This window comes from Oryctolagus cuniculus, chromosome 6, assembly GCF_964237555.1.
Source record: "Oryctolagus cuniculus chromosome 6, mOryCun1.1, whole genome shotgun sequence".
In the NCBI taxonomy this organism is placed as follows: domain Eukaryota; kingdom Metazoa; phylum Chordata; class Mammalia; order Lagomorpha; family Leporidae; genus Oryctolagus; species Oryctolagus cuniculus.
In genome coordinates, this window is record NC_091437.1 from 134817340 (window position 1) to 134842646 (window position 25307).

General features: G+C 36.6%; 1 protein-coding gene across 3 annotated transcripts in view; it reads left to right on the forward strand.

Moving 5' to 3' along the window:
• PKHD1L1 (PKHD1 like 1) overlaps window positions 1-25307 on the forward strand; it is a 196712-nt gene that overhangs the window by 71008 nt on the left and 100397 nt on the right. For 2 of the 3 annotated variants that reach the window (XM_070075409.1, XM_070075410.1), the window contains exons 33-48: window positions 622-764; window positions 1174-1278; window positions 1939-2127; window positions 3270-3440; window positions 3967-4193; window positions 4606-5590; window positions 9163-9411; window positions 10109-10258; window positions 11411-11585; window positions 12786-12948; window positions 13328-13484; window positions 15303-15382; window positions 15849-15978; window positions 16987-17116; window positions 21209-21450; window positions 23724-23860. In XM_070075409.1, the coding sequence (XP_069931510.1) occupies window positions 622-764; window positions 1174-1278; window positions 1939-2127; window positions 3270-3440; window positions 3967-4193; window positions 4606-5590; window positions 9163-9411; window positions 10109-10258; window positions 11411-11585; window positions 12786-12948; window positions 13328-13484; window positions 15303-15382; window positions 15849-15978; window positions 16987-17116; window positions 21209-21450; window positions 23724-23860 (3433 nt within the window). The remainder of the gene's footprint in view (window positions 1-621; window positions 765-1173; window positions 1279-1938; window positions 2128-3269; window positions 3441-3966; window positions 4194-4605; window positions 5591-9162; window positions 9412-10108; window positions 10259-11410; window positions 11586-12785; window positions 12949-13327; window positions 13485-15302; window positions 15383-15848; window positions 15979-16986; window positions 17117-21208; window positions 21451-23723; window positions 23861-25307) is intronic. The other variant, XM_051843973.2, reaches the window with a different exon arrangement.

The window sequence follows — 25307 nt, forward strand, 5'->3', positions numbered from 1 at the left end:
GTAGCTTGGCCTCTGCAGTTGGAATGGCAGTTGGAATGTGGGAGTCAATACTCCTTGTTAGATCAGAAAAGCATTGTACCTTTTTTTGGCCTCTAGCAGGCACACTGTTGGTAACAAAGCAAAATAAAGTCCAAACCCTCTCACTGAAGCAATGAAAAGGGAAATTTAGACAAGCTTCTAATAGACATGTAGTGATAAATTCAAATTATATAAAATTTTTCACATGTAAAATGTGCTGCATTCTATTGCTCTTCATTTTTATAGATAGAATTGCTCCTTTATTTTCTATTAAAATATACTTTAAGGTATTTCATGTAACTTTATTATTCTTTTATCATAACCATATCTTTCCATAATATCTTAAGATCTTCCAACTCAAATTCTTCTGCTATTAAATTTTCAGAAATCTAATTTTCATAATTAAGGAAAAATTGTTAACATGTACTATCCAAAAAAGTTGAGGTTATAATTACCATATTATCTAGCCTAGAAAAAATAATGTCTAATTACATAATGTATTCAATTATTTCTTCTCCCTTAAGGTATCCTACTCTTGCAAGAATTTAGCAATGTAAATCCATAGGAAGCTCATTAAAGATTCTGTTCATTTTTCTTTTTCAGAGACAAGTTAAATGCTTCCATACAGTATATTTTGGAAGTGACTAACATGTTTCCACAGAAAGGCTCTGTGTATGGTGGAACTGAAATCACGGTCTTGGGTTTTGGATTCAGCATGATACCAGCTGAGAACACTGTACTCTTGGGTAAGAGCTTTGTTCTCGGCACAAAGCCTATTATTTTCTTGTTTTAAAGGACATGCTCTAGGTGCTGGGTTATTACACACATTATCTTGATTATGGAAGCTTTATTGTCCTATTAGTGTAAAAAAAGGTTAAGTCTGTTAAGGTGATAAAGAATAACTATTTTTGATTTCAGTGAATAACTATTATATATTTAATGTGTAAAGAGAACCCCTAAAAGGGAGGAAGGTTTGCTCAGAAAACAATCAGTACTTGAAAATGATTTTACTACTAGAAAATAAATGCTAAACACCCTAACAATTAAGACAGGGGTTTTATAGGGACTTGGTCATTTACTAATGATGCTTCCTATCTATAATTCCTAAAAAGGTTTAAGAAAGCATTTTTTTCCTTCTGTCTTTATTCTTTCTAGGGCCCTTTCCTTGCAATGTGACATCATCATCAGACAATGTCATAAAATGTATTCTTCATTCAACGGGAAATGTGTTTAGTATTACCAATAGTGGGGAAGATTCAGGTATCAACAAACGTTGATATATTATGAATAATGCATGCAATTTACCCTGTAATTAGTATGATTTTATTTATTTTTACTTAAAACTATTCAGAAAAAAAGTATTTTAATTTATTTTATAACTTGTCAGGGGTATTTGACCTAGGGGGTCACATAGCAAGTGATTTAGTGGTAGACTTGAGTCTAGAAAGCTAAACTTATAATTTCCAAGTTCAGGAATTACCATGTGACATGTTTTGCTACAGTACAGAACTTCCTGGATTACTGTAGTTTATTATTAGTCATAGGTTTCTAAATGAATATTCAAATTAAAATAACACATATTTTGCATTCCTTTATGCTTTGGAAAATTCTTATATCTGAATGATTAATCATAGCCTTTAAAAACACTTCTTGTAATATTTCTGAACAACTTACATATTAAATTTCCACTTTTTGCATCGCCACTGGATCATCACTTCTCAATTTGTCTGATTAATTTTCAATCTTCTCATAATCTTCCTTTATTTTGTCAAGTATTTAAATTATGTTTGTAATAAACTTTTAATTAAAAAGTTAGTTTCATTAGTGAGTGTATTAAAAAGGTAATGTTTCAAAGGTAGTTATTCAATTTAACTCCTTTCCCTGTTTTCTTCTAAAATATGGTTGTGTTCTTACTCCCAGTGCATGGATCAGGTTATGCCTGGTCTCCATCGGTCTTAAATATATCTGTGGGAGATACAGTGACATGGCATTGGCAAGCACACCCATTTCTTAGGGGAGTAGGATATAGAGTTTTCTCTGTTTCCAGTCCAGGAAGTGTAATTTATGATGGCAAAGGATTTACAAATGGAAGACAAAAATCTACATCAGGTATGTTTCTATTTCGTTGAATATTGGATTATGCCTGTCTTTCCTACATGTAATAAAAATATCTTTTTGAGTTTGTAAAATCCTTTTACATAAATAATATACAAAAATACACTATGTTGTTTAGTTGGCTATAGTGGAAATGTTAGAAGTGAATGTGAACAAGTTACATTATATGTATTAAAATGAGTTATATTAGAAACATCTTTGTGTATTCTATGATCAACAACCAACTGAAAAATATATTGAAACAGAAAAATACAATGAAAATAAGAATATACTAGTATGCTTTAAACAAACCATTCTGGTAGAAGTGTTGAACTTCTGTTGATTGGAACCAGGTTTTTTGTTTTGTTTTTTTTTTGTTTTTGTTTTTGTTTTTTGTTTTTTGACAGGCAGAGTGGACAGTGAGAGAGAGAGACAGAGAGAAAGGTCTTCCTTTGCCGTTGGTTCACCCTCTAATGGCCACCACGGCCGGCGCACTGCGGCCGGCGCACCGCGCTAATCCGCTGGCAGGAGCCAGGTGCTTCTCCTGGTCTCCCATGGGGTGCAGGACCCAAGGACTTGGGTCATCCTCCACTGCACTCCCTGGCCACAGCAGAGAGCTGGCCTGGAAGGGGGCAACCGGGACAGAATCCAGCGCCCTGGCGGGGACTAGAACCCGGTGTGCCGGCGCCTCTAGGTGGAGGATTAGCCTAGTGAGCCATGGCGCCGGCCTGGAACCAAGTTTAAAACAAATATTTCTCCTATGACAGTTCACAATAGTGTGCCTTTTAGATTACCTGTTTTGTTATACATAGGTAACAACTGGTTACTCATGAACAAAAAATAAATGAGTTTCTTAAAATTTTTCATTCTATAATGATTTTTTCCTTAAATTCTGGCAAGTTATGCCACAGTTGCTATGGTTTTGTAGAAAATTAAAGCAGAATCTTTTCTTTCTGGAATGTAATTTATTATACAGGATAGCCCTTTTACAGTCAGTGAGTCATTTCTTTACCCTTTCCTAATGTAATATCACAACATGAAAAATAAGAAATCTGTCATCTACATGTGCCTTCAATTGATCATTTCCAAATTCTGACCCCTTTTCAAAGATGCATTAATTGCCTGTATTTATTATGTACAATCTTTTATTATGGCAGGTTCATTTTCTTACCAATTCACCTCACCTGGAGTCCATTATTATAGCAGTGGCTATGTTGATGAGGCTCACTCCATTTTTCTCCAAGGAGTCATTAACGTCTTGCCAGCTGAAACAAGGCATGTTCCCCTGCACCTGTTTGTGGGGCACACTGAAGCCACATATGCTCCTGGTAAGGTGGTTAAGGATGGAAACTGTTACTCTGGTGACACGGGGTTTTGGTGACCCTCTTGGAGTAGGAGGCAGATGGGTGGGTCTGACCCTGCTTCTGTCTTCTTATTAGCCATGTGACCTTCCATAGGTCGGATGGCTCAAGAGCTGGAATTTATTCTGTCACATGACTGTGTTAATGTCTTCCTGCCAGTCTCCCAGAATCTTTGTATGCCTCAAAAGAGATGTAATGTGAAAGAGTTCTGACACTCTGTATATGCATGGAAATATATTAAAGTGTTAGGTGATATTTTATTTTCCCCATGGGATATGGCCTGGGACAAACTGACTCATCTCTCTTTCCCGTACCATCTGCATTCAACTCTTTAATACCTTTGTGAGCCTGGGACCCTCTTGTCACTTAACAAAATAAAAAACAACTTTTAAGAATTGAAATCACTATAAACAAAATAAAGAGCAATACAGTTTAAAAATAATCCTTGTTTTAGAACAGTATCCATGACTTACAAGCCATCTTTTATCTAAAGGTGGACCTGAGAATTTGCACTGGGGAAGCTCTGTGACAGGCTGCCTAGCAACGGAACCCCTGTGTGGCCTGAACAATTCCAGGGTTAAAAATTCAAACAGGTTACTCTTTGAGCTTTCAAGTTGTTTTTCACCATCTATAAGCAACATTACTCCATCCACTGGAACAGTAAATGAATTGATAACAATTACTGGACATGGCTTCAGTAATCTAACATGTGCTAATAAGGTAAGAATCACATGATATGTGGTCCTTTGTGACTGTTTTTTTTTTCATTGAGCATATTTTCACAGTTTGACTGTATTATACCATATATAAAACCTCATTTCTTTTTATGACCAAATAATACTACAGTTTATGGTATAACACATAGTATATGTGCATTCATCAGTTGATGGACATGTGGGTTGTTTTCACCTTTTGGCTGTCATGAATAATGTAGCTGTGAACCTGCATGTACAATCATAAGTTAGTCTTAAGGTTAATTCAAGATGGGTCTTAGTCATCCCACAGAACTGATTTTATGAACAAAATAGGATTCCCCATGATTTGCATTTTAAAATTATGGTTATTGCCAATATAAAATTTAATTTCATTCTAGGTAAGACATTAACTTTGTTCACATTCATTTTACTTTCAGGTTACAATTGGTAGGCACCCCTGTGTTGTAGAAAAAAGTAGTGACAATTCTATTGTGTGTCGCATTGACCCTCAAAACTCAATGGATGTTGGCATCAGAGAAATCATCACGTTGACTGTCTACAACCTGGGCACTGCCATCAATACACTGCCCAATGAATTTGACAGGCATTTTGTGCTTATGCCAAACATTGACATGGTAGTGCCAAAGGCAGGATCAACCACTGGAAAAACAAGAGTGACTATAAAGGGCTCTGGATTTGGAGAATCTTCTGCAGGTGTGGAAGTCCTTATGGGTCATTTCCCATGTAAAATTCTAGCAGTGAATTATACAACCATTGAATGTGAAACGTCCCCTGCTCCTCAACAGCTTGTGCGTGTGGATCTTCTGGTACATGGAGTGCCTGCCCAGTGTCAGGGGAAGTGCAGCTTCTCATATTTAGAAAGCGTCACTCCTTCCATAACAGGAATCTTCCCAAACTCTATCAAAGGATCTGCGGAAGTTCTCATCGAAGGAGGAGGTTTTGGGACTCTCTTGGGGGAGATTGCCGTGTTCATTGGAAATCAACAGTTCAGAGCAATAGAAGTTAATGAAAACAACATCACTGTCCTTGTGACTCCTCTTCCAGCCGGACTTCATCCTCTTAGCGTTGTGGTGGGAACTAAAGGCTTGGCTGTGGGAAACTTGACTCTCAGCAGCCCTGCGGTAGCATCTGTCTCACCAACTTCTGGAAGTGTTGGTGGTGGAACTACTTTGACAATCACAGGAAATGGCTTCTATCCTGGGAACACCACAGTTATTGTTGGGCGTGATCCGTGTCGAATTATTTCTGTGAATTCCAGTCATGTGTACTGCCACACCCCAGCAGGGACAGCTGGAACCGTGGGTGTGAAGATCTTGGTTAACACAGTCACTTATCCAACTTGGTCATTTACATATGCCTTGGAAGATACTCCATTTCTCAGAGGAATTACCCCAAGTAGAGGTAACCCATGATCCACTTTTTTTTTATTGTTTTGATATGTTACCAGTAATGTTTTATTATGAAATTAGAGTGATAGTCATATGTAACTATTAAGAAGTATTTTTAGACAATCCCACATTATGCAATTAATTCTTAGAACTGAAGTTCTGTGTAGTCTCTCTTTTGTGGTTATTTTTGAGATTAAAATTTATTTTTGAGATAAAAATTTTCTGTCAAATCCCATCTTCTATTCTGGAATGAAATCCATATTAATTTGACTTAAATTTCAAGTGAGGAAGAGATAGATGAATATTTGTGAACCAAAATTGGCAACTAATTTATGTCTTTAGTGTTACAAGGCACAAGAAACAGCTGCTAAAAATCACAAGTAGTCAATCTTACTAAGGCTGAGAGTTTTTCAGAGTACCTTATTTCCATGAAAACTCCAAAAGATTATTAACTTTTCACACAACAGACTTCCTTTTAGGAGACAATTGAAACATTGCAATGGAGAAAATATTATAAATAAGGTTTACTTATGCAGCATATTTTATTTTCTAATCTATTAATAGATTGAGCTGTCTGGGTCCTTTGTCATTATGCTATGCTGTTTCTGATCATCTTCAGGCTATTGGAGGGCTTGTCAGCTTAGTGTAGTATGGAGAGGCAGCAGTAATGCGATGGTTGAAAGCATGGCCTTGACACTTCTGAGCAAATCTTGGTTCTATGGCCTCTTGGTGATGAAACCTTACCTAACTTTTAAAACATTCCCCATACTTGCAAGTTCTTACCTCATACAGTTAAAGAAATTTATTCACATAATTTCACTTAGAGTGGTTCATTTAATAAAGAACACATTAAATGTTCACCTTGGGAAAAACTTATTTTTCAGTTTATGTCACCAGGAAATGTGGCAGGTTTAAGCAAGGTGTTCTCTCCCTTCAAGAAATTTACTATTAAAGTTTCCTTCAATTCATCAATTTTGATCAGGAGCAAATATTGATAATAGCAATTATAGTCTTTTTTCCATTTTTTTTTTTTTTGACAGGTAGAGTTAGACAGTGAGAGAGAGAGAGAGAGACAGAGAGAAAGGTCTTCTTTCTGTTGGTTCACCCCCCAAATGGCTGCCACGGCCAGAGCTACGCCAATCCGAAGCCAGGAGCCAGGCGCCTCCCCCTGGTCTCCCACGCGGGTGCAGGAGCCCAAGCACCTGGGCCATCCTCCACTGCCCTCCAGGGCCACAGCAGAGAGCTGGACTGGAAGAGGAGCAACTGAGACTAGAACCCGGCGCCCATATGGGATGCCGGCGCCACAGGCGGAGGATTAACCAAGTGAGCCATGGCGCCGGCCCTATATATATATATATATATATATATATATATATATTTTGGACAGGCAGAGTGGACAGTGAGAGAGAGAGACAGAGAGAAAGGTCTTCCTTTGCCATTGGTTCACCCTCCAATGGCCGCCGCGGCTGGCGTGCTGCGGCCGGTGCACCGCGCTGATCCGATGGCAGGAGCCAGGTGCTTCTCCTGGTCTCCCATGGGGTGCAGGGCCCAAGCACTTGGGCCATCCTCCACTGCACTCCCTGGCCACAGCAGAGAGCTGGCCTTTAAGAGGGGCAACCGGGACAGAATCCGGCGCCCGACCAGGACTAGAACCCGGTGTGCTGGCGCCGCAAGGTGGAGGATTAGCCTAGTGAGCCGGGGCGCCGGCGGCCCTATATATTTTTAATAACTGCAAATAATGTTAGGTCTCATATTTCAATGGGCCATTTCTCTTCTTGTGTCTCTCACTGAATGTTTCTTTCAAAGCAATGTTTTTGAAGGTATAAGAAACTTGTAGGTAAGCAAGAGCTGAACTGTTTTATTTACTGAAGAGACAGGAAACAGATCACACTTAGAACAGTATGTTCCAGCCGGCGCCACAGCTCACTAGGCTAATCCTCCGCCTGTGGCGCCGGCATCCCATATGGGCGCTGGTTCTAGTCCCGGCTGCTCCTCTTCCAGTCCAGCTCTCTGCTGTGGCCTGGGAAGGCAGTGGAGGATGGCCCAAGTCCTTGGGCCCTACACCTGCATGGGAGACCAGGGGGAAGCACTAGCTCCTGGCTTTGGATTGGTGCAGTGTGCCGGCCATAGCGGCCATTTGGGGGGTGAACCAACGGAAGGAAGACCTTTCTCTCTGTCTCTCTCTCTCACTGTCTAACTCTGCCTGTCAAAAAAAAAAAAAAGAGGAAGAAGAACAATAACATGTTCCATTTGAAGGTGAAATGTCAAAGAAAAAAAGAGATTTAAGATTTATAACACATTTTTATCTTGTATCTTAAATTTATTCCTCACATGAATATGTCTTGTTAGTACTCATGTATTCATAATAATGATTTATAAATTAGTAATGATTTGTTTAAGCAATCTCTCTGGTCAAGTATATTATAGTTTGTACTAATGCTACTTGAGTTAAAATCAAGTTACTACTTGAGAAATTTATATTTGTAAACAGTTATATAGATTAATATCTATTAATTTAAATCAGGTATAAGTATATTCATTTGGAAAACCTACAAAAAAATGACTCGCATTTAATGTCCTCAATATTGTTAAGTCAACAACAGGAGTCACTGTGCACTTACACCTCATGTAGGATCTCTTTCCTTAATGTGCTGTACATTGTGATTTAATGCTATAACGAGTACTCAAACAGTATTTTTCACTTTGTGTTTCTATGTGGGTGCAAACTGTTGAAATCTTTACTTAATATATACTAAACTGATATTCTGTATGTAAAGAGAATTGAAAATGAATCTTGATGTGAATGGAAGGGGAGAGGGAGGGGGAAAGGGGAGGGTTGCAGGTAGGAGGGAAATTATGGGGGAGGAAAGCCATTGTAATCCATAAGCTGTACTTTGGAAATTTATATTCATTAAATGAAAGTTAAAAAAAAAAAGAAAAGAAAACAACAGAAAATACATTAAATAAATAAAATCAGGATTTAAAATATATATATACTTTTCAAAAAAAAGGAACCAAGGGGACAGATTGAATGTCCTGTGTACATTCATTTGACACATTAACATCAACATTCATTTACAAGTTTTTAAATCAATTCATTTTTTTCTGTATTTACTCTCTTATACCTGATTATGTGCATGTAGTAAAATCATACTTACTGAAAAGATTAGAATTAAGATTTTATTAATAATTGTACTCAAAAGAATTACTAATGTCAGAAAGAAAAGTATCCAAAATGAAAATCAGTAAGCCTCAGTCTTAAACCCTAACTGAAGATAGCCTGTTCAAATGTTCACTTTCTAACTCTACATCTCTCTTCTCTACTCTCTTGTCAACTTGGTTGAATTAGTAACTGACAACTCAGCAGAATGGACAGAAAGTCTAGAAGATAGTGAACATGGAGATAAATCATGAATAGTTAATATATACTAGATTGTAGAGCATCTTGTAGTAAATATGTACATGATATGACATGTTCATGTGTGTATTAGTTTGAAAACTGGGTATTATTTATGAAAGTAAAGAGGTACATATTTAAATGTATGTGTATTTTAAGTTAAATATATTTATATTGCTTGTTTTAAGGACCGTCAGGAACTGAAATTGAGATCACTGGCTCTAACTTTGGTACCGATATCTTGGAACTTTCTGTGTTGATAAATAGCATTCAATGTAATGTCACCATGGTCAATGACAGTGTGCTGCGGTGCATCGTTGGAGACCACGCTGGTGGCACTTTTCCTGTGATGATGCATCATGAGACAAAAGGCTCTGCCCTGTCTACAGTTGTGTTTGAGTACCCACTTGACATTCAAGATATCCACCCACACCAAGGTAGTCTTGAATATGCAGGAACCTACAAATATGTCATACTGTTTCAGTAAACACTTATTTAGAAAATAAGTTCTTTAGAAACTGCTAAAATGTATAGTTTCTGTAGCACATTAAAATGTCTTTTTTGTGCATCAAGTAAGCATGTGAGAACATTAATCATTTCAAAATATTTGGCTAATACTTCATTTTTATCATAGTGCTGTAACTTTATTTATAAACTAGCCTTATTTAAAATGACCAGATTTTATAAATATATATATATTATTAGTAGGCAATTATCTCTATAAAAATTAGTATTTTTCTCATTGAAAATTATTTGTATGGTTAAAACTCTAGAAAAAAACAATGTAGTATTTTTTAAATAGGGATTTGACATCTATGCTTTGGTTATTTTAGATTCTTTGTAATTTCTTTTAAATAAAGTTTTACTTTCTAGAAATACTTTAAATAAATTACCAGATGTGATATGTACTCAGTGAAGATTTTGAACTGCAACAATCAAAAAAGATTTTGTTGTATTTATATATATATATATATATATATATGTATATATATAAAATTTTAGTTCTAAGAACCTTTTCATTTAATGAAACGTTTCTATTTTAGTTTGCAAAATAAAGTTAAACAAATAGTATACAGAGGAAGTTTTCTTTTAATTTGCTTTGCTTTGCTTTTCCTTTCTATTTATCTTCACTAGGAAGTTTTGGTGGTGGTCAGACCCTGATGATGACAGGGACTGGATTTAATCCGCAGAATTCCATTGTCTTAGTTTGCGGCTCAGAATGTGCAGTTGACAGGCTTAGCTCTAATTACACAACGTTATTATGCAAAATTCCACCTAATAATGGTAAGTTGCCAGAAAAAAATGGCCTTTGAGAAATGTTTGATTTTTTAAAGATCACAATCGTAATTTCTTTTTTCAAGTTGTTGGTATCTTTGGGAGTAATTGAATCACTTTGTTTTCTAGGTTTACTTATCTTTCAAGACTTTTGGTTTATAACATAAACTGATAGCTCTTAGTTTATTTATTTATTTATTTACTATGCCAAATGGAAAACATGCTTTGGTTTCCTATTGGAGTACTGTGGCTCCCTAAAAGGGCAGTATAGTTGTAAGCCCTGATTGCCTATTACCAAGATTCATACCTTTTCCGTCTTTGAGCAAGTTGCTTAACCTCCTGGTTAAATGACTTAACTCCTCTTGCTTCTTGTTTCTTTGTAGAAAGTATGTATTATTAGCCCAAATTCAGTGGATTGCTGTCAAGTTTAAATACTTCGTACTTTATGCCAAAAGATTTTATTTAAAAAAGTTCAAAATATTTAAACAACATGAATAGTCTAGGTGAATAAAGAATGTTTTGTATGTGTAAACTTTTTCAAAACATTAACAAAATTCAATAAAGCTTTTCTAAATATTTTTGCTTCGTTGACTTCTTAGACAAAGACTGTTGAAGAAATGTAAGCATTCTATGTCTGAGCTTATTCATAGTTTCAACACCAGAGCTTGAATCCTGATAAAAATATGTAGTGATGCTGTTGAGGATATGTCATGGTTTTTAGGTTGTCTGTTTAAAACCCTGGCTCTGCATCTCTTATTTTGATATCTGATTTCTGTGGTTTTTCTCTCTCCTACCTTGTCTCAGCTACCACTTCTTGCTGTTATCAGTGTGCCTGCCTTTAACAATTTTTCCTCGCTTCCTGTTCTAACTTGCAATTTTGGATCATCGAGGACTGGAAAATTAGGCAGGCAAGTTTGTAGAACTGCCTATAATAAGAGGCTCTGTGGGAGGGTCTGAAGATTTTTTTGTCCTGTTGCTAATGTGTATGAACCTGGCGATGTTTGTGACTGTTGCTGGAAATCTTTATTATTTCACATATGCCCTGAGCATATTGGAAAGTGATTGTGGGAAAAGGAAGTGTTACTGAAAATGTCTGGGATTTTGGGAAATGAGTAAGAGCTTGATGGGAGAACTGAACTCAGCTTAATCTTCTTTGCATAGGCAGCGGACCTGAGCAAGCCTGTGAAGTGAGTGTGGTCAATGGAAAAGACTCATCACAATCCAGGACTCTGTTTACCTACACTTTGTCACTGACTCCTCTGATTGATGAAATAGCCCCCAGGAGAGGCAGTACAGCAGGGGGCACCAGACTTACCGTAACGGGATCAGGATTCAGGTACTGCCTTCACACATGCATACATCAATGTATATATTTCCAGATTCAAGGCATTGTGTCTGCCTTCTCATTTGCCAAGGCAGCCTTTCTATACACTCATGTAATATGTACCTATATACTCATAAGTCACAATACAGACACAAAACAAGTACTAGTAGCTAAGATTTACTGAAAGCTTAGATTGTATCAGATACCTTATGATCCTCAGACTTTTCAGCTTGTGAGATGTTTTTGTATTTGTCTGCAAACTGAGATTAAAGAGGCTAAATAACTTGCCCCACAAATCCTAGTCAGCAGCATCACATATTTAATTCTTTCTTTTTACGCCTTCTCTACCATCTCATCTATAGCCATGATCTACTTTGCTGGGTTGAAGAAACATCTTTTCATCTACCAGGTTCCTTCTGGAGCATACTCATCATTTGTCTCAAATTTCTATGCCATAATCTACAAACTTCAAAACACCCAGTCAGGGGCTGGTGTTAGGTGTAGAGGTTGAGGTACAGCTTGGGTTGACCACACCTATATCACAGTCCTCAAGTTCAAGTTCTGCCTATGTTCCCTATTCTAATGCACGTCCAGAGGCAGCAGGTGATGGATGGAGTGTGGGACACCTGGATGGAAGCCTAGGTTCCAGGTTTTAGCCTGGCCCACTTTCAGTTGTTGCTGGCATTTGGGAAGTTAACCTATGGAGAGGTAACTAACACTGTCTCTCCTCTCAGCCTAATAAATATAAATAACCTAAAAAACCCAACTCATAAGATCATATAAACTGTAGAAGGCACATTTAATTCCTTTGGTAATCCTAATTAGTTACCTTGTACTTGCATTTTTAAGCAGATGCTAAAGTTTTAAGTTTTGTAAACATACAATGACAGAGCAACAAAACAATCCTTAAAAGTCTCTCATAAAGGCATTTTGTCTGGAAACCAAAAAGAATCTCTCAATAAATCAAACTAAGGCAGTTTTTCATCCAACATTGAAATACCTGCTAGTTTGGCCTCTTCATCTCTTTGTTTACTTTTTTGTCAGAACCAAAATTTTGAATTCTTAACACTGAAAAACAAAATTTGCACTTTGATGGAGCATAGAGTAAAACTGTTACTTATGTAATAAAACACTTGATTAAAAGGATTTGAAAATGTGACCTGAAGTTTGAGAAAAGCATAAATGTTTTTTCTTCCCCTTTTTTCTTTACAGTGAAAACATGCAGGATGTTCACATCACCATAGGTGAAGCCCTGTGTGACGTCGAATATTCCAACAAGACACACATCATCTGCATAACAAATGCCCATAGGCCATCAGGGTGGGCTCCCATTCGTGTCAACATCAGAAACATGGGCCTGGCCAGACTGGTAATGGTACTACTGGGTTTAGTAAACACAACAATAGAAAAACTAGGAATATGGGAGGTAGGAAAATGGATGTTTCACTTTAATAACTCCCCAACATAACTGAGCTGTGACTATGATAAATTTAAAGTTGCTTACATTTTTCTACATTTATTACTACAATTATTATTTTAAATTTTCAATCATTCTGGCTTATGGGGTAATTAATAACATGTTTTTTACATTACTATCATGGAATAAACTAAGATAGTTATAACATTTTAAAGGTTAATATATCATCATTAAAATATTTTTTTCTTTTAGATTTCTTTTTGGGAGGGGAAGAAATGAATGAAAAATTCTGATACCCCCTCTAAATTAAAAAAAAAAATCTCATGTTCTATTACAGGATAATGCTGACTTTCTATATGTTGATGTCTGGTCCTCCAACTACTCATGGGGAGGAGAAACTCCCCCAGAGGAAGGCTCATTTGTTGTTATTACAAAAGGGCAGACAATTCTGCTTGATCAAAGTACTCCTATACTGAAAATGGTGCTTATCCAGGGTAAATTTCTTAAAATCTGCTCATTTGTTTTGCCTATAGAATATTTCTTGGAAGTTAAGTGTCAAGATTATAAGCAACCAAAACTGTATTCTGTATTATATTTTAATGTGATGTATACTACTGAATTTTCTAAATTAAGTGTTACACTCTAAATGTTGATAGTCTTTAATGTGTCATAATTAGCATTTTTAAAATGATATAAAATAGAAATTATCTGAGTGCATCACATGTATATGGGTACGTATCTTTATAGTTTAATGTTGTTTCATGGAACTTTAGTGCAGGGGAATGTAGGCCTGCCCATGTGCTTGCATTTAATTCATCACCATAGTAAAATCTATTTCCTACTTGGAAAAACACAGATTCTGGGAGGTCCCAAGTGTTACAAAATCATAGAGATTTGTTAAATTCTAACTTGCATTGTCCCTCTACTCCTGACTTTTCTTGTTAGCTAGGTTGTGATTCTGAGTTTTGCTTATGAACCTGATTCATTTGTTACTGGAGTGGGATTCTTACTTCTCATTGATATTCTGAGTTTACTATAGAAAACAAAATAACTACCATCATTGCAATTGCATGTAAAAGGACAAATAATTGGCAGGAGCAAAGTTCTTGGGTTTTTAGTGTATACACTTTGCTATAATAGTTTCAGTTGCTCAAATTTCTGTACTTTTATTACTTAATTTCTAGGTAATAGCAGCATTTCAATCACATGAAGTTATTAAATATTGGACCTTTAAACAAGTAAAGTTTTACCATCTACAACTTTACATAAATTTCATAAAAATGTACTCAACACAATTTTTTTAAGATTTATTTGAAAGGCAGAGTTAGAGAGAGAGAAAGACAGACTTTGAGAGAGAGAGAGGGAGATTTTCTATCCATTGGTTCATTCCCCAAATGGCCATGACAATCGGGGCTGGGCCAGGCTGCAGCCAGGACCCCAGAATTCTGAGTCTCCCATGTGCGTGGCAGGGGTCCAAGCACATGGGCCATTTTCTGCTGCTTTCCCAGGTGCATTAGCAGGGAGCTGGAATGGAAGTGGAGCATCTGGGACTTCAACTGGTATCCATACGGGATACAGGTGTCACGGGGAGCAGCTTAACCAGCTATGCCACCAGGCTGGCCCCCTCAATACATTCTTTAATAATGCTAATAAAGCTATTCCTTTGGTTAGTGCAAATTACTGGGTACAAGTTCAGAGCTAATGTTGATACTATAAGTGCTTTTAAAAAAACTATAATTGTCTTTTTTTAATTTATATTTTGAGGCCCTATGTTTTTAAAACTAATTTACATAACTCCATAACTTGTTTTTTTTTTTTTAAGATTTTATTTATTTATTTATTTGAGAGGAAAAGTTACAGGAAGTGAGAGGGAGAGGCAGAGAGAAAGTTCTTCCATCTGTTAACTCCCTAAATGGCCTCAAGCAAAGGCCAGAGCTGGGCCCATCCAAAGCCAGGAGCCAGGACCTTCTTCTGGGTCTCCTACTCAATGAGAGCCGGTATGGGATGCTGCGGCTGCATGTGGAGGTTTAACCTACTGAGCTGCAGCACCAGGCCCCCCAATTGCATAACATTTAAGATAACAAATGGTCAAGGGAAAATAATCTGCTCTGGGATTTGCTTTTGCGTCAGCTCTTAGGGTCTTCTCTGAAACTTTTATACTTTTAATGTTACCTGCATAGCCGAAGTGAAGTTACCTGCATAGCCGAAGTGAAGTTACAGGCATGAGAAATTAAATTTTGATTTATAATTGAATAAGTAAACTTAACTGATGGTTGTCCTTGTGATGTATTTCAAAATTGTGTGTCTCATAGGTGGAACTCTAATGTTTGATGAAGCTGACATTGAGCTCCAGGCAGAAAATATTCTAATAACAGATGGAGGAACTCTTCAGGTACATAAGAGAACATAGTGCATAGTCACTGCTAATGTCTCCCCATTTATGTTTCAAATTTGCTGTATAAAATGGATGACTAATTATACCAACCTTTCCCAAGTTTGTCTTTGCCTAGGTCTCTGTCATTAGAATACCATGCTTTTTCTGGGGAAAAGATTCCCAGGGTTTGGCTGATCTTTTAACAGGAAGAAAATAGTGTATTAATATATAAGCAGATTTTTAGACAGAGTAGAAACCATAGTTCTGAGATATACCTAAGGTCAATCAGTATGCTTTCCAAAGGATGGACATAGTGTATTTGGCAGACTAGAAAATGTAAGGCTTATATTTTGTAAGAAATTTGTGAATATTGGATAATTAATTCCCAAAAGAGAGGAGAAAAATAAATGATTACTCTTGTATGATTAGAATTGTGAAGATTGAGTTTTAATTTTTTTAATGATGCTTGTGGAATCTCTTGCAGATTGGGACGGAAGCATCCCCATTTCAACACAAGGCAGTTATTACCTTGCACGGGCATCTGCGATCTCCTGAGCTCCCAGTGTATGGAGCCAAAACACTGGCTGTGCGAGAGGGAATCCTAGATCTGCATGGTACAGTGGCTGACTGCTCAGAGAGTCTGTGGAAGACTCGCAAGAAAACCAGAGATAACTGTTCCAATAAGATGAAAATTTTCCAGGCTTCTCAAGCTTTTAGCTACCCCACCTCTACTCATCATATCTCCCTCCCTCCCCTTGTCCCAAGTCTCAGCAGAGGTCCCTCCCAAGGAAGCCATTCCTGACCTTCTCCATTCCCTTACTTCTACCATTTTCCATGTGTTTTCAAACACCTTTTGTCTCATTTCAGACATTACAGTGTATAATGACTGTCTATTTACTTTTTTCGTTTACTTATATGAAAAGGTACTAAATATGGAAGCAGATTTATAATTTCTGACTCTTTTTTTATCTGTAAATAGACTCTATAATACAGTCTATAATAGTATCTTTCCATAGCTATATTATTCTAGAAAGTTATCAGAATGTAAAAATGATTTTGATCATGTTTTAGGTTTAAGAGTAATTTATTATTTAAACAAAACAAGGTGTGAGTTCTCTTTATATTGAATTCTTCTATAGTGCATAATCTAGGCCTAAATACAGAATGCCACCAACATGATCTCCTATTATTGTAAATGTTCTACATTGTGCTAAACATATTCTATTGTGATTTCTTAGGAACCTGAACATATTATTTATCTCTAGATTATTAGTTTAATCCACCAACAGTGGACAAAAACGATGGTCTCTGTCCATTTTATTAATGTTAGTCCACTATATAGATAATATGTCTATAAAGATTATCATAAATAGAATATGGTATTATAAAAGGATGCTTTTAATTCTATAGAAAAAGCATACATGTTATTGCAAACCTAATTGTCATTTTTATGAAGCAAGCATTCCCATTCCACAAATTTCTTTTTTTGAGGAAGGTATGAAATGCTAAGGTGAAATCTACTTCCCAAAATTGATTTTGTCCAGGAAGATTAGAATACATAAAACTCTCAATACCCAAGAAAGCGCATCTGAAGAAATGTGTTGTTCGTTTGTTGGTTGCAGGTCTGCCTATTCCTGTCATCTGGACTCTCTTGGCTCGTACTGCAAAGGCAGGGGAGCAGACTTTGATTTTACAGGAAGCAGTGACATGGAAAGCAGGAGATAACATTGTAATTGCTAGCACAGGACACAGGTATGATGCCTTCTGGACTTAATGGTTTTAATTAAGGCAGATTTTTAAATTGTATAAAAAAGGAATGATTTAGAAGGTCCGCAACTATTTGGTTTATATTTAAAACTTCTAATAAAACACAAGCAGGCAGCTATTTATTGTGAAATGTTAAGGGTGATCACCAGTGGGTTGCTTTTTACTTCATTGAATTTACAATAGGATAAAGGATAATTTTAAGCCTGTAAAATAAATATGTGCTAATATAATATTTTATTTGTTTTACATGGCTAGGTTCCCAAGTAAGAGTCTATTTGAAAAAAGCATTCTCCTTTTAAAAGCCATTTGAACATATCTGAGTTAGAACTCTCACTAAATACATTCATGAATGCAAAAATGTAAATGAGCTTCTTTGTTTGAGGTCACCAAAAGAGGGTTGAAAACAGCTAGTGAACCCTTTCTTATTTCATAGTCCTGGCAGTGGCTCCCACACAGCAATACTGTCAGTAATGATTGAATAAAGAGGGGATGAAATCATTATAGAAACAGTGATAGTTAACAACCTTTTGGGTGCCTGATATTTTTAAATTGAAACTGCTTATGACTCTTAATTTCTGTTTAATTAAATATTTTAGCAAATAATAAATAAAAGGAAGAAAATTAATATAGCTACCACAAGTATATCGGGGGTGGGGACAAAGGATATTTAGTTTTGCTTTATTGCTCAAATTATGGATAACAGTAAAATTGGATAGGATTGTGTTTATCAGGAAACAAATAGTGATTTATGACAATAATCAGCTAAATTAAATTATGGCCATGACTCAATTTTTATATTAAAATTCAAGATGGCATTTTGACATGCATTTTCCAAGTTAAAAATAGACTTGCAGATGTTAGGAAGAGTTAAATACATACTTAGCTTTATAAATGCCTAGTTTTTCCTGCCCTTGAAAGAAATTTTAATTACATAATGACAAAATAAAGAAGCAGGAAAATGACAGGGCTTATTAATAGAAGAGAAAATCTTCATTTATAGCTTCTCTGAGAGAAATTTAAAAGTTTGTAATTTAGCATGAACTAGTTTTAAGAAGATGGTTTTTTTTTAAATGTTTATTCATTGACTTTTATTTATTTGAAAAGCAGGGAGTGGGGAGAGAAAGAAAGAGAAATTATCCACTGATTCACTTCCCAAATGTTTGCAACAGCTAGGGCAGGACCAGGCTGAAGCCAGGAACCTAGAATTCCATCTGGAACTCCTGAGTAGGTGGCAGGGACCCCAAGTTTTTGAGCTATCAAGGCTCATTGACAGGGAGCTGGATTGGAAGCAGGGTAGCTAGGTCTTAAAAAGGCATTTGGAAATGGTTTGTGGACCTTCCAAGCATCAGCTTTGCCAGCTGTGCCACAATTCCTACCCATTAAGAAATTTTTACAGGGTGTCTGCCTGCTGTCCAGTCACATCGTCTTTTGAAAAGAGAAAGTCTTTATTATTGTTATTATTTATGAAATAAGGAAACAAGAGAAATATGTTTCAAATCTTCCTCCCTAATTGAGGAGAGAACAAAAGCTTTATAGATCAAGTGGGAGAAAGCTGGGATGCAGAAAACCCCAGCAAGGCAGACATCTCTTGGAGAGACCCAGGCCTTTGGATTCTCTATGCACGTGGATAGCCATGCCTTATGAAGCAGGGACTCTAAAAATAGGATCAGCTCTGTTGTTAAAGCAGAAAATGAAGAAACTTTCAGGAAAAAAACTGGGGAAGAGTACAAGGAGTTTTTATATTTGGAACATCAAAGGAAAACCTAGTAAAAGTGCAGTTTGATATTAAAATAAGAATTAAGGAGTTTTCCACCAGGTTGAACTCCTTGTTCACTGTTTCATTAATGAATTCTAGCTGTAAGTTTGCAAAGTCAGTGTTAAGAGAACAACTTGTAAGTGAGATGGCTGGTGCCCAGCTCCCAGCAGTGGCACTTACCAGCCCTGTAGCCATACGATTTCGCCACTCTGCACTTCAGTAAAATTGAAATCTACCTCCTAGAAATATTGTAAAGATTTAGTGAGTTAATATGTATGAAGTATTGAGAGCAGAACCTGGCTTAACATATGTGCTATATACATATTTGATATTACTATAATGGAAGGGAAGATGTGTTTAGGTGCCTACAACTTATAAAATATTATGTTAGAATCTTCTTTTCTAAAGAAATCTCTGTGTTGTCTGGATCCAAGAGAATTCAAGAGAGGATAGACTAAATGCCTTTTCTGTGAACCTGTGAGTCCTTGTAGTACTGATTCACCCTTGTCTCTCAGCACCTTTATTCCCTACCTCTCCCAGCCCCTCTTCTCCACGGTTCCTTCTCTGGGTCTTTAGTAATTATGGGTCTCTCTGTCCACCCACAATCCTGAAAATCAGTGTTGTTTTCATGTCTCTGCTATCTTCTTTCTTTTTTATCCATTATTTTTTTCTTTTTACACCTGCTACCTAATTTTCTTCTCCACAAAACTTTCCCAGTGCCCTTCTAATCATCATCACTTCACTTCCTGAGCATCACCAAGTACTTTTGGTTCTGCCCTTGAGATGTCTCTTCCTTTAGCTTCTCCCGTGCAGTCCCTCATCCCTGCCGTATTAGATCATCTTCCTGTTTAGACTCCGTTCACTTTCTTCTTCATCTGAATTCATCCTGCCTTAATTTATTCAACCAATCAAAAGCTGTCATTGAGTTGTGACAGGTACTGTACTAAGTGCTCAGCACACAACAGGATTCTACAGGTCCCTTGCCCAAAGGGGCAGATGGGCTGGCAGAAGGAACGGTGACAAAGATACTTCCTAGGACTGCACTGTGGTTGCTCTGAGCACTCACAGTGCATGACGCCAAGTGTGTGAGGAATCCAGAGGAAGGGATGGGAGAGTTAAGTGGGATGCCTTTTAACCTATTTCCCATGTGGCACTGTCATTTGAACTGATGCTTAGGGGAAAGGATTTGCCAAGGGAGAGAAGAATCAAAAGGGAATATTGAGAAAACAGAGGAAACTCCCTCAAATTTACCTCTGTTAACACCAATCACATCTTAGTAGAGAATATACAATCAAGTATTGGCACATTTATTTGCTTATAATCAGAGGAACTTTCTATTTGGTATCCTAGGTGTTTAACTCTGTCTAGAAAACTAAATACATGAATATGTACATTACAGAACTGGCTGGGATTTGGGGTGCCATGGAAGAATGGTAGAAATGAGACCTCCTTAACTTCAACTCAACTTCATTTCCCTGCTCAAGAATTTCCAGTGACTTCCCTTTATAAGGGTTCCTTAAATTTGGTATGAATTACATACTGGACAATCGTTGCAGTGTGGGGCTGTCTTGTATATTGTAGGATGCTTAGAAACATTCCTGGCTTCCTCTCTGGATTCCATTTGAACCCCCCAGATGTGATAACCAAAGTGTCTCCAAGCATTGCCACATGTCCTCAAGCTTTCTACAATTATCCTTAATCGGGAATCACTAAGTTATAAATGAATAGTTCTTTTTAATAGTTTTGAATGGTACAGGTCTATGAACTAATGCAGCACTTGAAAAATATTTATTTTAAATGCATCTGGAAACATTATTCGGTTGCTCTAATAAATAGTAAAATATTGTGCAAAACTTGTCTTTAGAATATTGACTGACATTAAATTTTTTTCTTATTTTTGGGGCTGGCGTGTGGTGTAGCAGATTAATCTGCTGCCTGTTATGCCAGATTCAGCTCCCTGCTAATGCACCTGGGAAAGCAGCAGAAGATTGCCCAAGTGCTTGGGCTCCTGCCGCCCACATAGGAGACCTAGGAGAAGCTCCTGGTTGCTGGCTTCAGCCTGGCTCAGGCCTGGGCATTGTGGTCATTTGGGGAATGAACCAACAGATGGAAGAGCTCTCTGTCCCTCTCTCTTTCTTTCTCTCTCTCTTTGTCTCTCCTTTCTGTAACTTAGCCTTTCAAATAAATAAATAAATCTTTAAAATTTCCCCCCAGTTTATAAATAATGTACTCCAAATGGCATAAAACAAATATGCCAAAACAATATGTTATGTTGATTTATATTAATTTTGAAAGTTTTTTTTGCTAAAATTATTTTACAGGCACAGTCAACAAGAGAATGAAAAAAGGACTATTGCAGCTGTGTCTTCAGATGGCATAACCATCACACTGACTAATCCACTGAATTACACGCACTTAGGAGTGGCTGTCACACTCCCGGATGGAACTCTGTTTGAAGCAAGAGCAGAAGTTGGAATTCTTACAAGAAATATTTTAATAAGAGGATCTGATAATATAGAGTGGAATGACAAAATTCCAGCATGTCCTGATGGATTTGACACAGGTAATTTTGGCAGCTGTCATGTGGCTGGTGTAATCATGCTACAAATTGCATATTCTAGTTGGCTTATGTTAAAAATACATGATTTAATTCCAAATTGAAAGGGTCTACCTTGTTAAGGTCTTTTTTTCCATTTTATTGATTGTTTTCTTTAGATGTTTTTTGATGGATATTTTAATTTTTTATCTTTTATTTAGAAATAGTCCAAGTAATACAAAAAGCATAAAGAAGAATTAAATGATCACACAAACATTTAATAATTTTTAACATTTTGCCATGTCCACTTTGTATGAATATGGCACACAGACTATGTTAATATCATTAAATGGGAGAAATTTGGAAATGCTGGTAGCAATTTTAAGTAACATTATGAAAATATGTGCAAGTAATAAGTTTTAGCATTCTACAGTACATTGAAGCAATTATCATTCACAATAAGTGTAGTATATACTGTATGAAGTTCTAGAAAAGAGGATCTTCTAACATAAAGAAAAGATAAGGAATAGGAAATTAATTACCTGATTTACTCAATTTACAATATATACATGCATTGAGATATTATATTGTAGTCCATAAAAAATGTATTACATGTAAATACAAAAATTAAAGGAAACTACTTACAAAATGGTGGAGGAAAGTGGTTAATGTCACTGTAATGAGAGAAATAAGCACTTGGATTATTTTGATAAAGTCTCTTTCTGAACTTGTGATTCCTTAGTATATGTTTAGAATAGACTTGAATACTTTTCAAATTTGTCATCAAGAAGTTATCTTGTTTAGATTTACCCAGATAATGTATAACTTGTGATATAGGATTTGGTTAGCAAATCTTTGATTTACTAATGCCTTTTCTACTGGCTAGATCTGTAATCTCTCAGAACAGAATGTGTGAAAATGGATTTATTATAGTAAGGAAGGAAAGAAGGAAGGAAGGGGGGGGAAGGAAGAAAAAAAGGAAGGAAGGATGGATGGAAGGGAGGTAGGTAGGTTGGGTTCCTTGACAGACTATGGAGAGATGGATGATGCAGTGATAATGAAATAAGTGTATAGATTGGACCCTGGGTCAGATTTTTTCACCCTCAATGCTATTGAATTTGGTACAGAGAATTCTGTACCATAGGGCTCTATCCTCTGCATCCCTGTATGGGATGTTTTCACAGTATCCCTGACCTCTACCAACTAAATTCTAGTAACACCCCAACTATGTCAGACAAAAATGTTTCCAGGCATTAAAAAAAAATTCCCTAGGAATAAATATCCTCTAGTTAAGAATGACTGGACTAAGTTATGCTCTATTAATATACAAACACAAAATCTCAGTGATTTAAAATGATAAAGATTTATCATACTACATGTGTCCAACAGGGGTCAACAGCACTCCAGGATTGAGGCTGATGGCAGTACAATCTCAACATGAGCTTCCATGGTCTCTGAGGCAGATGAGTTGGCTGGAGAATCAAGCACCAGCAATGACTTGCATTGGTCCTAAAGTGACACATGTCTTTTCTACTCAGGTGCTATTGGTCAGAACTGTTCCATGGCCATGGCCATGGCCATGACTAACTTTCAGGGAATGAGTTTGTGCAAGCTCTTGTATACCCAGAAGTAGAAGAGTGCTTGATGTGAGCTCTCATACATATAGTGAAAAGCAGAGTACATTTCACAAGTCTCCTAAGTATTTTATAAAATCATTATTATTATTACAATCTTGTAAGTAGTCAAATGGCAGATATAGCTTAAATTATAACCCTTTCTTCAATGGGACGTAAAAGACAAACTTCATTAGATTTGATGTCAAATGACTCATGCTCTAATGCCAGCTTATCTGCACGAAGTCTCACAATGTATTTGAAGCTTATTTTCATCCTGTTTAAAATAAGAATACTTCCTGTTCTGCCTATTTACTATAGTTGTTAGAATTAAGTGACACAACACATATTGTAGTGCTGTGCAAGTATAACTTTGCACTGATTAATTTCCAAATCTTAGGAGACAGCTTCGAAAATATTAAACTAAAACATCTTTAAGAGTATTCATGTAGTCATTCAATTATTTAGAATCTTCTCTGGCAAATACTATAGTAAGTCCCCACATGAATGCCAAGGTGAACACATTAGATACATACCTTCCTTACTATCTAGAAGAGATGACATGTATACAAATAATTATATTCTATTATGAAATTGAAATTATATATGAATAAAAACTCATAAGATGGTCTAAGAAAAAATTAATTGTGACATTCATTTTATGATGCTTTAAAAATATTTTTAAAGGTGAATTTGCCACACAGACATGCCTCCAAGGAAAATTTGGAGAAGAAATAGGAAGTGACCAGTTTGGAGGCTGCATTATGTTTCATGCTCCTGTACCTAGTACTAATATGGTAACTGGAAGAATAGAATATGTAGAGGTAAGAGGTTTTATTATGTCATAGTGATTTGCTCAAAGTTACCCATATAATAAATGTGTAAATTCCTATTTTTCCAGATGCTACTTATAATCTGTCTGGGGAGACATATGAGCAGGCACTTTGTTTGAATTTTTATTTATTTCTCATTAGTTTGAAAGGCAGAGAGACAGAGACAGAGAGAGTCCTCCTATTTGCTGGTTGCTCCTCAAATTTCTGAAAAAACAGGAATCTGGAACTCAAACCATGTCTCCCACATGAGTGGCAGGAACCTATCAGCTGTGTTCCTGGGGTGCATTAGCATAGAGCTGTATCAGCAGTGGAGGCAGGACATGAACCCAGGCACTCTGATATGGAATGCAGGTATCCAGAGTATCATTGTAACTGCTACACTAAATGCCCACCCTAGAAGACTATTTTAATACATCAAATATTCACTCATTTGATTATACCAGAATTTCATTTCTTCTGTTTTTCTACATCCAATATGTAGTTAATTATCAAATTTGAAGTTAATCATATGAAGTTAATCATCAAATTATTCTTTTGCCCAAAAAACTCATCAGGAATCTATTCCCTTTCTATAACATGTACTAAATCTCATACCCAAGCTACCATCACCTTTGACCTAATTACCGTGGTTTTTTTTTTTTTCAAGATTTGTTTATTTAATTGAAAGAGTTATAGAGAAAGAGAGAGAGAGAGAGAGATCAGCCATTTGCTGGTTTACTCCCCAGATGGTTGCAATGGCCAGGGCTGGGCCAGACCAAATCTAGGAGCCAGGAACTTCCAGGTCTCCCATATGGGTAGCAGGGTCCCAAGCATGTGGACTATCTTCTATTGCTTTTCTCAGGCCATTAGAAGGGAGCTAGATCAGAAGCAGAATAGCCAGGACATGAATTAGCACCCACGGTATGCCAGCATTGCAGTAGGTGGCTTTACCAACTACACCACAATTCCAGCCCCTAATTATTGTGTTTTATCCTAATTGGTCTTCTTGTTTCTACTTTCACTCCAATGGTCTTCATACCACCAGTCAGTCATGTTTAAAAAGCATAAATAAGAGGCACGTGTGTGGCCTGGCCCTTAAGACATTTGGGATGCCTACCTCCAATATCTGAGTACCTAGGCTTGAATCCTGGCTCTACTAGGAATCCTAGTTTCATGGATTGAGTTCTAGGCTCTTGGCTCTGGCCTGGTCCAGTTTTGGTTGTTGTGTGCATTTGGGGAGTCAATCTCTCTCTCTCTCTCTCTCTCTCTCTCTCTCTCTCTCTCTTCCATTAATATAAATAAAAATAAAACAATTTTAAAGTTCATGAAAAATTTAAGATTTTGTTACAACCCATTTCCAAATCTTTCAATGTCTTTGTGTTATGCCTAAAGCCAAAAGTCCCAGTCCTTACCATAGAAACCCCATGATCTGTCCCCCAGCTCTTCTCTGACTTTATCT